Consider the following 13817-nt stretch of genomic DNA (forward strand, 5'->3'; position numbering starts at 1 on the left):
CTACATTTCTTATCAGCTGAGGAAATTGACTTGACTATCAGCAGGGACAGTTCACTGAAAATATTCAGTAGTGGTTGAGAAAGCAAACAAATGCTAGGATGCATAAGGAATAGAATGGAGAATAATACAGAAAATATTATGATGCCATTATAGAAATTAATGGTACATCCTTACCTGGAATACTGCGTTCAATTTTCTGTAGTTCATAAAAAATATTTTTGCCCCTTTGAAACAGAATGAGCTGAAGATAGGACATCCATAGATGTTCCTTGACACTGGCAACTCTTGTGTCCCCCATCTGTTCAACTTATTTCAAAACTATTAACTCTCAGGGTATCATGTTATGCTCATCTCTTTCAGGTTTTTATGGAGTTTCTGGTTTATAGGTGCCAACTTCTCCTCTAGCTGGGGAGTGCTCAACCCCCGTTCTGCCACAGGCCACTTGCTCACTCCACCCTTTACACTAAGTCCCACCACTTCCTGCTCCTGCCCTGCCTCCATTCCATTATTTTCCTCAAGTGCCTGCCTCCTCTCCTTCTTGAGTGTGCTCTGTCCCCCCTCATATCCCACCCTCCTGGAGCTTCCTGAATGCACAAATCAGCTGTTCACAGTTCTCCAGAAGTGATGAGAGAGGGAGGAGTCAGTCAGTGGGACTGCCAGCTCATTGAGAAGCATGCGGAGGGAGCAAAGGGTGGGAGCATGGCACCACTAATTTTTCCCTGTTGGTGCTCCATCCCAGGAGCACTCACAGAATCATCACTTACGTTCTGGATAGATTTGTGAGAGTCTAGATCAGGAGTATAAAGTGCTTTTCATGGCATGGACTATATGTAAATAAAGACAGGATCTTCAGACCAGGTGTCTCCCCATTTGCAGTCTGAGGCCTCCAAAATAAGAATTCATTTTGAAAAATTTAGCCTACTGTAAATATATAACCAAACTGGAGTTTGTTTATTTTATAGGAGTTGGTGATCTTCTTCACAACAGGGTACCTAGTGAGTTCCTCCGTGGTAAAGACAGAGAGCGAGCTGTCTTCACTGCAATTCGACAGAATTTGAAGAAAGCTAACTACCACAATTTTGGCACATTACTAGAAGCATTCAGGCATTATGACAAGGTCAGTGCCCTGAGACAATACAAATGTATATCATATAATATGTATGTATAAAATGTGTATGATACATATTGAGTTTTCAAGGTTATAGAGATGTGCATGAGTATATATAGAATAGTGAGAAAACAAAGTCATAGAATCATAGGGTTGGAAGAGACCTCAGGGGGTCATCGAGTCCAAGCCCCTGCTAAAAGCAGGGCAAGTCAAAATCTATCTACTGTGCTCTATACACTATGGTGTGGCATGAACGTAGGAATTATTGCAGAAATTTTGGTTGAAATTCTAAAGTTGAGGTTGCATTCTGAAACAGGGTTAAAATAGAGTACAGGCAGTCCCCGGGTTACATGGATCCAACTTACATCAGATCCCTACTTACAAACGGGGTGAGGCAACCCCGCACTAGCTGCTTCCCCCCAGCAGACCAGGGAGACGCGAAGCTAGCGCCCCCCCCAGCAGACCAGGGAGACGCGGAGCGGCTTTTCTCAGCAGACACCTCAGCTTGAGAATAAAGGACTGAGGGAAGTGAGGTGTGGGAGAATAAAACTGAGCTCTGGAGTAATGTTTGGCTAGAGTTTCCCCTACAATATGTACCAGTTCCGACTTACATACAAATTCAACTTAAGAACAAACCTACAGTCCCTATTTTGTACGTAACCCGGGGACTGCCTGTATACATTTCTCTTTGTCTCAATTATAGGCGATCTTCTGTGTGATGTTTTCATATTGTTTTTATGACCCTTGAATTTTCTCTGTAATTTGCATTTTGTTTCTTTTTAGATGTTTTGAATAAAATCTGTATGAAATTGATTTTGGATGTAATTTATCTGGGAAAATCTTACCTTTTTGTTTTGTATATTGAAAATATTACTATATAACACATAAATTTAGTAGAAAGCTGAACTTTCAGTAAATCTCATACAATGAGTATTTAATTTTTGAGGATCAACAATTTTTGTCTCTCATCATAAGTAAAAACTTCCGTGCAACAGGCAGATGACACATAAAATCTTGTGTGTTGGAAATAATCTTCACTATTTTTAACAATGTTTTCTGCATAGGACACAAAACTCTTGCAAAATTTGCCCTTTTCTGGTAGATTTTATTTTACAATGGAGAAGGTTTTATATACAGCTACTGATATAATATTTCACATACAGCTGAAGAGATGAAGATTTCATATACAGAAAATCTAAAAAAGATTATAATTTCATATATAATTTTTGTCAGTAGATCTCAAAGTACTTTGCAAATGATGTAGATGGTATCATGAAAGGGTACAACCCACTTCTTCACGAAAGCTCATGATACCATCTACATGTTTTGTTAGTCTTTAAAGTGCTACCAGATTATTTGTTGTTTTTTAAGTTTTTCCTTTACAGACTAACTCAGCTACCCCTCTGAAGCTTTTGCAAATGATGTTAGGCTCATTATTCCTATTTCACACTTGGGGAAACAGAGGCACAGAGAAGCAAAGTGATTTGCTAAGATGTTGCATCAGGCTAGTGGTAATGCCAGGAGTAAAATCTAGGACCCCTAAGTCTCAGTCCAGTGCTGTATCCACTAGGCAACACTGCCTATGCTTCTCCAGCATCAGCCATGCTTGTACCAATACTCAATGCCTCACATCTCCAAGCAAAGTACATACCCCTATTTCTGATCTTAAAAAGAGAAAATGAATACACATAATCTTAACAAATTAAGGAATAATGTTCTTGCACACATAACATACCTTACATAAAACCACAAGTGTGAGGAAATGAAAAGTTAAGCCACCTAACAGTACATACTCTCTGCTCCTGCACAGGTACACGCCTTACTTCTAACAATATTGCCATATACCACAAATCACACATGACAGCCATAACTACAACAACCATTCACAACTAATAGTGTTGGGAGAGGCAGAGTAGTTTGGTGACTGTTTCTGTGCAGAAAGGAGGGCTGTTGCAGAATTGAACAAAATTTGTAAAGTGATGTGGTCAGTAGAACTGAGGTGGGGCAAGGGACTAGCTCCCCCACAATGGAAATATGATGGCTCTGCCCCAGTGTAAATTTGTGCACGCCTGAGAATCGGGAGTGGAGATAGGTCTGGATTTGGTCCAGGGAGCAAAGAACAGGACCCAGAGGGAATGGAACATGCTCTGTAGAAGGTAGGAACCTCCATGACCCTCCTTCCTAGCCCAGAGCTGATTGCCCCTGCACTAAATCTCAGTACCTGCCTTCTCTCCTCCTCCTGTCCTTCCATTTGTCCAATCCCCATTACAGGAAGCTTCTACCATCACTACAGTGACTCATAGGATCTATGATATTTTGTGAAGCTTTGATTTTCTTCACTCCCTGACGTTAAGGCTTTTTGTTGCAAGGAATTGCTATGTGTATTTCACTGACAATTGCATTTTCCCTACATGAAGGTTCCGTCTACACTGCAGGCTTTTTGCGCAAGAACAAGTGTTCTTGTGCAAAAAGCTTGAGGAGCATGTACACTGCACGCATATTCTTGCGCAAGTAAATTTACAGTAAAGCATTGGAAAAGAGGGCTTCTTGCGCAAGAGTTATTCCTCTCCTCACGAGGAATAAGCCCTCTTGTGCAAGAGCTCTTGTGCAAGAAGGCAATATGGACAGGCAACAGGAGTTTATTGTGAAAGCAACCCCTGTGGCTAAAATGGCCATCAGAGCTTTCTTGCGCAAGAGAGCGTCCACACTGCCATGGATGCTCTTGCGCAAATGCACATCTCTTACGCAAAAGCTCATGGCAGTGTGGGCACGCTCTTGCGCAAGAATTTTTGCGCAGAAATTGTTGCATAAAACAGTTCTTGCTCAAAAAGCCTGCAGTGTAGACGTAGCCCTAGATTATCACAACAGCCTGACAACAGTTCCATTCCTTATCTGGGTCACTAGTCATTGAACTGAGGTTTTACTGGAAACTGCTACACATCTTAGCAGATGTCCATTGACATATTCAGAAGCAATTGCTCAACTTTAGCTAGGAGAATGTTCTTCATGAAGGACTAGCTACATGTCAAATTTGAAACTCTTTTTACTCCATTGTTTTTAAAATATCAGCAAGCAAAAGAAAAAACAGGACTATGTAGCACTTTAAAGACTAACAAGATGGTTCATTAGGTGATGAGCTTTCGTGGGCCAGACCCACTTCCTCAGATCAAATAGTGGAAGAAAATTGTTCATGGATGCTTGTGAATTCAGATAGTGAGTTACCAAACTTCTGGATTTTTGGGAATGATATCAAAAATTGAAGAGAGTTGAGAAAAAGAAGAGCAAAAATTATAACAGGTTTAGGTTGACTTTTAAAGACACATTAAAAAACTGGGTATGTTTAGTCTCAGGAAAAGAAGACTGAGAGGGTACCTGATGATAATCTTAAAATATGTTAAAGGCCGTTATAAAGGGAATGGTGATCAATTGTTTTCTGTGTCTACTAAAGGAAGGATAAGAAATAATGAGCTTAATCTGCATCATGGGAGATTTAAGTTAGAGAATTAGGAAAAACTAACTATTATGACATTAAGTTCTGGTATAGATTTCCCAGGAAGTTCATGCAATCTCCATCATTGGAGGTGCCAAGATTCCTCAATTTTAATTTCCTTAAAGGTTGTGATTGGCTATGTATTTATGACTTCCTGTCTATATTCAGACCATGTACCATAGTTTGACCACTCTTTATGTAGTCTTTGTGATTATAACTATTGTGTGTTATTTGTCACAGAATGGTGATGGGAAGATAGACAAAGAAGAACTGAGGAAATCCTGTTTTCAGCTAAATCTCGATCTAGATGAAGAACTCCTGGATGCTTTATTTGACTACTGTGATTTGGATAAAGATGGTCTGATTGACTATCTGGAGTTTGTAAACTTTCTTAACTGGAAAGACAAAATGTCCATTGATGAATTTGAAAAAAACATAATTACAAAAGGTGTGTGATTTGGTCCTAGAAAACTCTTAGGGGGTAATCCTGTCTGTGTCTCAGCCACCAAAAGAGGCTCTGGCTGAAGCAGAACATGTGCTACAGAGGTGAGGTATTATTTGGGGAGCCCATTTAGGGTATGTCTACACTACCACCCTAGTTCGAACTAGGGTGGTTAATGTAGTCATACGAACTTGCAAATGAAGCCCGGGATTTGAATTTCCCGGGCTTCATTTGCATGTTGCCGGGCGCCGCCATTTTTAAATGTCCGCTAGTGCAGACTCCGTGCCCGTGGTTACACGCGATACGAACTAGATAGTTCGGACTAGGCTTCCTATTCCGAACTATCTGTACGCCTGGTTCCAGATAGGAATAGGAAGCCTAGTCCGAACTATCTAGTTCGTGCCGCGTGTAGTTGCGGGCACGGAGTCCGCACTAGCGGACATTTAAAAATGGCGGCACCCGGCAACATGCAAATGAAGCCCGGGAAATTCAAATCCCGGGCTTCATTTGCAAGTTCGTATGACTACATTAACCACCCTAGTTCGAACTAGGGTGGTAGTGTAGACATACCCTTAGTGCTTCCAGGCCCTCAATGCATTATGAATCATGTCTATACAGAGATTTCTCTTCTCTGTGCTGGATGAGTGGATTTCTCACTGGGAACTAGTATTTATCTAAGTCCATTTGCTAGCCTGTGGTAAGGGGATTAGATTAGAAAACAAAAAAATGACTAGAGAAAAATGTTAGAAGTTTACATTTGCTAGCAAAAACCTGTGTTCATCTGTAATGTTTCCATTTGAACACAGAGATCTTGATACAGATTCATATTTTAAAATTATAATAGCTGGTAATGTGTCCTTTATATATTAAAGGGAAGATACTCTAGTCCATTCTCTAGAGAGCACCTTGGCTTCACCAGGAGATTTTGAATTATCTAAAAATCAAAAAGTGGAAACTAGGTCAAAGTACAAAAGATGAATATAAACAAATAATGAAAGTATGTAGAGGCAAAATTAGAAAGACAGAGGCACAAAACAAGCTCAGTCTAGCTAAAGACATGAAGAGTAACAAGAAAACATTCTACAAATATATTAGAAGCAAGGGGAAGACCAAGGACAGGGTAGGCCTATTGCTCAATGAAGAGGGAGAAACAATAACAGAAAATGTGGAAATGGAAGAGGTGCTAAATGACTCCTTTGTTTCATTTTTCACCAAGAAGTTTGGTGGTGACTGGATGGCGAACATAGTGAATGCTAGTGGTAATAGGGTAGGTTCAGAAGTTAAAATAGGAAAAGAACAAGTTAAAAATTGCTTAGAAAAGTTAGATGTCATCAAGTCACCAGGGCCTGATAAAAAGCATCCTAGAATACTCAAGGAGCATATAGAGGAGGTATCTGAGCCTTTAGCTATCACCTGAAAAGTCATGGATGTCATGAGAGATTCCAGAAGACTGGAAAAGGGCAAATATTGTGCCCATCTATAAAAAGGGAAATAAGGACAACCAAGGAAACAACAGACCAATCAGTTTAACTTCTGTGCCAGGAAAGATAATGGAGCAAATAAGTAAAGAGTTCATCTGCAAACATCTGGAAGACAATAAGGTGATAGGTAACAGTCAGCATGGATTCGTAAAGAACAAATCATGTCAAATCAATCTGATAGCTTTCTTTGATAGGTTAATAAGCCTTGTGTATAAGGGGGAAGCGATAGACATGGTATAGCTAGACTTTAGTAAAGCATCTGAAACAGTCTCACATGACCTTATCAATAAACTAGGGAAATACAACTTAGATGGGGCTATCATAAGATGGATGCATAACTGGTTGGATAACCAGTCTCAGAGAGTAGTTATTAATGGTTCACAGTCATGCTGGAAGGGTATAACAAGAATTCTGCAGGGGTCAGTTTGGGGACCAGCTGTGTTCAATATCTTCTTCAATGATTTAGATAATTGCACAGAGTGTGCTTATAAAGTTTACAGATAATACCAATGTGGGAGGAGTTTCAAGTGCTTTGGAGGACAGGGTCATAATTCAAAATGATCATGACAAACTGGTGAAAAGGTCTGTGATAAACAGGATGAAGTTTAATAAGGTCAAATGTAAAGTACTTCACTTTTGAAGAAACAATCCGTTTCACACCTATAGAATGGGAAGTGACTATCTAGGAAGGAGTACTGCAAAAAGGGATCTAGGGGTCATAGTGGACCACAGGCTAAATATGAGTCAACAGTGTGACAGTGTTGTAAAAAAATGCAAACATGATTCTGGGATGCATTAACGGGAGTGTTGTAAACAAGACACAAGAAGTCATTCTTCCTCTCTACACTGCACTGATAAGACCGCAACTGGAGTATTGTGTCCAGTTCTGGGCACCACATTCAGGAAAGATGTGGAGAAATCGGAGAAGGTCCAGAGAAGAGCAACAAGAATGAAAACAAAACCTATGAGAGGAGACTGAAAGAATTCGGTTTGTTTAGTCTGGAAAAGAGAAAACTGAGAGGGAACATGATTAGCACCTTTCAAGTATCTAAAAAATTGTTACAAGAAAGGGAGTGAAAAATTCTTCTCCTTAACTTCTGATGATAGGACAAGATCAATGGGCTTAAATTGAGGCACATTTGGAAAAATTTCCTGTCAGGGTGATTAAGCACTGGAATAAATTCCCTAGGGAGGTTGTGGAATCTTCATCATTTTGGTGATATTTAAGAACTGGTTAGACAAACCTTTATCGGGGATAATCTAGATGGTGCTTGATCTTGACATTGTTCCGAAATAACATAGTCCGTGTCTACACCGCAAGCAGTTATTTTGACATAATATTGAAATAATGTCGAGCCGGAGGACTTCTGACTCTGACTCCAGTAACATTCATTGTATGAGTAAGGAAAGTTGGAGGAAGAGTGCTCTAACTCGGACTTCCTGCTGTGTAGACAGCACTAAAAGCTGAAATAAGCCTTTTCTATTTAAGCTATGTGATTGATGTAGCTCAAGTTGTGTAGCTTATTTTGGCTTTAGCCCTGCAGTGTAGATGTGTCCTCAGGAGCCATAACCAGCACTAGAGAACAATCAATATGTGAGAAATGTGTAGTTAAGTTGTTTAATGCTCTGTTGGAGGATACCATGGTGATGAACATAGTACAAGAACCTTAACCATGACCACCACTGCCTCATTGTGCTATAATAAGGTAAATTAGGATCACCAATTTTTAGTCTGTAAAAAACTGTTGTTTTTTCCTTTTTTATATATGCAAAAATTTAGTATTAAAGTGGGTTTCACCAAAGTTCTCTCTCTCTGCAATCAGGATAAATCTTTGGAGAAAGTTTTTGTTTTTATTTTCCTTGAAGTGAACCACTGAAGACTATAAAAGTCCAAGGATTTTGATTTTATCAGATTGAGTTAATATCAATTTGAGTTAATATCAGAGCATATCAGGTTGAAATTTCTATCAGAACAGTTGGGGGATTTTCTTTTGTGAAGAGTTTATTTTGCTATATGAATATATTCCATAAAGCAGAAGAGATTAAAAATTTCTCAGAACATTTATTAAATCTATATATTAAATCTTTTTTTCTGCTCGATAATAATGCAGTTTTAAAACATTTTACTACTGAAAATGTTTACTGTTGTATTCATCTAGTAATTTTTGGCCATTTTATAACCTCCACGTTTTGTAGGGAAAAAGCCAGATGCTTCTGAGCCTTTTCTACCTGAAGATGCAGAAACCAAAACAAATAATGGCTCACTGTTGAAGGATGAAGATCTTGTACCAAAGGAACCTGGAACCTCAGAAAAGACACCAAAAACTCTTTCAAGACCAACAGATCGTGTATTTGCTGATTATCGCACAACTTCTTCTCAGTACAATGCAATTGTAGGCGGTCTCCCTGCAACTTGTAAGTACAGTGAATGTTATTGAAAAGGAAATCAGAAGCAATTTTAGAAAGTATTAGCAAATGTGTTGATTTCATAGGACAGTTTATTATCTAAATCTAATTTATCCAACAGTGTTAATGTGATTCATATCTTTACGACTGGTGTTTGGATGTTCATTTTGGATAAGCACCCAAAAGTTTGGATGTTAATCAAATCTCTTTGGTATAGATATTATGCTGGAAGTCTCAGAAGAACCCTTTTTATGATATTTCTAGTAAAATCCTGTTTCTGGCTTGTTTGGAAATAAAGCAATAGCAGCCTCCCTTACAGTATTTAAATAGTTATGCTTCTGTTTGTAGCTGAAACCATGAAATGTAAAAGTACATGAAAACTGTGTGGGAGGAAAATTAAATAATCTCTTTTTAAAAATCCCATAAAAGATTTGACTTGAGTTTTAGGCAAAATTTCAAGTCAGTTCTCATTTTATGCAGAGTAGTTCACCCTTCTTTAGTTTGAGGGACTACTGTATGGCACAGCTGCTATGTCTGTGTGAGCTAGTGCTACACACATAGTTTTTTCATTTGTTTATGTTTTATATATCTATCTATATATTTTCCATAGGTTACCCATTATGTGGCGTTCCAACCATTCGTTCAGATATTCCTGCCCCACGTATTCGCCGCATCAGTGACAGAACTAATTACGGTGATGAAGCCAATGCTTATGCCTTATTGTGTCCATCTGTCTTCAGCAAGAAAGGAGTGTATGAGAGAGACTTTTTTAAGACAAGACCAAAGGCAGAGGTACTATATTTTGCTTCAGAAGATTCTTTCTAGATACCTGGTGCACACCAGCAGAATGAGTCAGGAAGGTGATGTGGTGAAGCAGACAGGGCACCACAATGAAAGTCAGAAGACCTGTGTAAATTTCCTGATTTGTGTTTGACTCACAGTGTAATCTGATGAGTCATATAACCTATCTTTAAAATGGGGTTAATAATGATTTGAAAAGCACTGAGATCTGTTGATGAAATATTTTGACATTTTACAAATGCTCAATATTAATATCGCAGACAGAAAATTATGTTAAATTGGTATCAATGTTTTAACAGCACCTATCAATAATTTAAAGATGAAAATATTATAAACATATTTTCATAATCACAAAAACAAGCATTCTGAACCTATGAAATTCAGAATCTAGAGTTAATCTTTGGAGCTCCAAGCATGTAAAGGCAAAGAAATGGACTGCTAAGGCACCCATACAGCCTTTCATAGACTCCAAGGCCAGACGAGTCCATTGTGATGATCTAGTCTGACCTCATGCATAACACAGCTCACGGAACTTCCTGAAAATAATTCCTAGAGTATATCATTTAGAATAACATACAGCTTTGATTTTAGAAATTTGGGTGATAGAGAAACCTTCATGATCCTTTGGAAAGCGTGCCAATAATGAATTACTCTGACTGTTAAAATTATTACTCCTTAATGCCAGTCTGAGGTTGTCTGTCTTCAGCTTCTGACCATTGGATAATGCTATGCCTTTCTGTGCTAGACAGAAGAGCCCATTATTAAATAATTATTCCCCATGTAGGTATATATAGATTATAATCAGATCAGCCTTAACCTTCTGTTTGTTAAACTATATAGATGAAACTCATTCAGTCTATCACTGTAAGATGGGCTTTGTAATTGTTTAATCATTCCCATGGCTCTTTTCTGAACTCTCCCCAATTTATCAACATCTTTTTTGAATTGTGGACACGGTATTCTGGCCATGTTCATATGAGTACCAAGTATAGAGACAAAATAATCTTAATTCTGTGCTTTGATGATTCATCGGGAAAAAATATGAAAGACATAATTTATCTTTAGAGATCAGTTTAAACTATTCTGAGACCATGCATACTAAAATCCCTTAATCTTAATCATATGGTTCTTGAAGAAGTGCCAACTTTCTTTATAGTCATATATTTCCAATGAAATATATGTACATTTAACATTTCTTGTTAGATAAATAGCATAAAGAAGGTAACTATTCAACATTCTTCATTAAGGCCAACTTAACAAAACACATAGACAGTTACATAAATCTCTTGCTATTCAACAAAGCACATAAACATGTGCTTAAGTGCTTTGTTGAACAAGGATGGATTATTGATCCGGAGCTTAAGTTTCTATGGGTATGTCTACACTACCCTCCTAATTCGAACTAGGAGGGTAATGTAGGCATACCGCACTTGCAAATGAAGCCCGGGATTTGAATTTCCCGGGCTTCATTTGCATAAGCCGGGCGCCGCCATTTTTAAATCCCGGCTAGTTCGAACCCTGTGCCGCACAGCTACACGCGGCACGGAGTAGCTAGTTCGGATTAGGCTTCCTAATCCGAACTAGCTGTACTCCTCATGGAATGATAGCCACGCGTAGCCACGTGCGGCACGGGGTTCGAACTAGCCGGGATTTAAAAATGGCGGCACCCGGCTTATGCAAATGAAGCCCGGGAAATTCAAATCCCGGGCTTCATTTGCAAGTGCGGTATGCCTACATTACCCCGCTAGTTCGAACTAGCGGGGTAGTGTAGACATACCCTCCGATCCACAAATTTTACAAGTATTAGTTAAAACAAACTATGGCAGAATTTTCAAAAATGCCTAGGTAATTTAAGCTCTTAAAATCCACTGAAAGTCATCCTCCTAAAAGACATAGGGTCCTAAATCACTTAGGTGATTTTTAATTTTTTTTACCCATGTGTTTACATATACTAAATCTCCTAGACACAGATAATGACAATATAGCAATTACATGAAATATATTATGTCAGATATACTTAATTCTAGGGCTGGAGTAAGTTCTACGTAGGCCCTAGGCACTCTCATAATTGTAGGCCCTTAAATTAAACTATATATAAACTAAGGGAGAAATGCCCTATCTGCTATACACCTAATATCACTCACTTTAATTTTCTTTTTTAAAAGTGGTGCACTGTATGAGAAATTCATGGCACTTCATTCTAAAATAATAGCAATTTTGTTGTATACTACAATTATACTTAGGATTCACCTGATAGTTAATTAACTGATAAGGAGAAAAGTATGGTGATGTTGCCGCCTTCACAACTGTAAAATCCACAGAATAATGCATTGCACAGCCGAGCTGATAAGCTGGCAACATTGTATTTCAAGATCATTCAGTGTCATTTACAAAATAACAATACAATGGCTGATGCTGGCCATACATTTCCATCAGAAATAGTGTTTAGTAGTATCCTAGGGTTTCTGAAACACAACTGTGAAATGCAAACACTGTAATTAGGTAGTGAAAGGTTGTTTATTTATACCTGATAATAAAGTGATAAAATAATACTTGGAAAGGACTGTTTCTGAAGAGATACAAATATTAAAAACAGGTAAAATATAATTTGCACATGGATTCTAATAAAAAATAGCCAATTATTAAGTGTGATTTAGTAGTTTTCTTATTTTTTAGTCAATTATGATTTTTTTTTTAGGCCCTAAATTTTGTAGGCCCTAATTTTTTCATAGGTTCTAGGCACTGTGCCTGCTGGATAATCTGGCTATGTACAAATGTAGATTTAGTGCTGAATTTGTGATAGCGCATGTCAGGGCTGAGCCCTAGCACTTCTAGAGTTGGCAGTTCATAGTCCAAGCGCCTGTGGGCTTGCTTCATCATTTATGAATGTAAAAAATTGTTTGTAGCCTAGAACATAACTTTTTGAACCCCAGCACCTCTTTCATTACAGATTAAGCATTGTTTAGGTCCCAAATCAGCAAACCATTTAAACACATAGGCTACGTCTACATTGCTCCTTCTTGTGCCAAAACCCCCTCTTGCACAAGAGCCATTCTGCCACTTATTTTGCCATGCCTGAGCACATGCAGTTAGACCACATTTTGCATAGACTCTCCTTAAATGGCTTGTTCAGGAAGACATCAAGCAGTTGTAGAACAGAAGTTAAGCCTCCAGATATTATGGACAAAATAGTTTTCATTTTTTTGGCCACTTGTTTCACCTCATCTGTCCTATGTGCCCTGAACATGACCCAAACAAGCAAAAGAAGGTTTTTTTTGAGAAGTGCTCCTAGTCTCTCATTCCACACGTTTTCCAGCCATTCAACAGTCCCACTCTCATCCATCCATCCCTTTTCATGTGCACGCATGATGACACCCCCAGGAAACTTCATGGTTTTAGGCAAGGTTTTTCTTTCGAAAATAACAACAGGATGGAGCTTGTATCCATTGGCCAAAAATGATAAAACCACTGTAAAATGGAATTTTTCATGGCCAGTGGTTTTCATTAAAACTGTTTTCTCACCAATATCAGTTACTGTTCTGTTCCTCAGGAGATCAAATGTCATCGGTGTTTCATCCATATTTCCTATTTGTGACCACTCAAATGCATATTCCTTTCAATGTTTTATAGTAAACCTTTGGAAAGATTCAATTTTTTTCTTCAAGGTCTCTCAGCAGCTTTTCCACTATCTTTGTTCACTGCCGAATACAGAGCCCATGATAATTCATGAAGTGAGTACACCAACTGGCTGATGCAACAAACACTGATTGCTTTTTTTGACTTGTGTTTCTCATCTTTTGACATTTGCAAAGCATTCAGATTAATTCCGATTCTAAATGACGAGGTACCTATTTTGTCAACATTCAGCAACCCAATCACTGAGATCTTTCTCCAGCACAGGAAATGAAGCACCCCTTGTTGGACATTTTTTATTGCCTCTAGGCATGTCTTTTAGTGTTACTTTATTTTTTCACTGTTCTCTTGCTTCTCATGGATGCAGAATTCACAAGCAACAGCACAATTATTGTTTGCTTCTGCATATCCAACAACTTTAAGTTTAAATGTTTCATCATTAGCAGATCATTTTCT

General features: G+C 38.4%; 1 protein-coding gene across 1 annotated transcript in view; it reads left to right on the plus strand.

The window, feature by feature from the left end:
* Positions 1-13817, plus strand: part of EFHB (EF-hand domain family member B) — a 49274-nt gene that overhangs the window by 19445 nt on the left and 16012 nt on the right. The window contains exons 9-12 of the mRNA XM_075922088.2: positions 963-1117; positions 4839-5046; positions 8718-8936; positions 9538-9719. Coding sequence (XP_075778203.2) covers positions 963-1117; positions 4839-5046; positions 8718-8936; positions 9538-9719 — 764 coding nt within the window. The remainder of the gene's footprint in view (positions 1-962; positions 1118-4838; positions 5047-8717; positions 8937-9537; positions 9720-13817) is intronic.

The sequence above is a fragment of the Pelodiscus sinensis genome, chromosome 2 (genome assembly GCF_052426305.1).
Source record: "Pelodiscus sinensis isolate ZL-2025 chromosome 2, ASM5242630v1, whole genome shotgun sequence".
Classification (NCBI taxonomy): Eukaryota; Metazoa; Chordata; order Testudines; family Trionychidae; genus Pelodiscus; species Pelodiscus sinensis.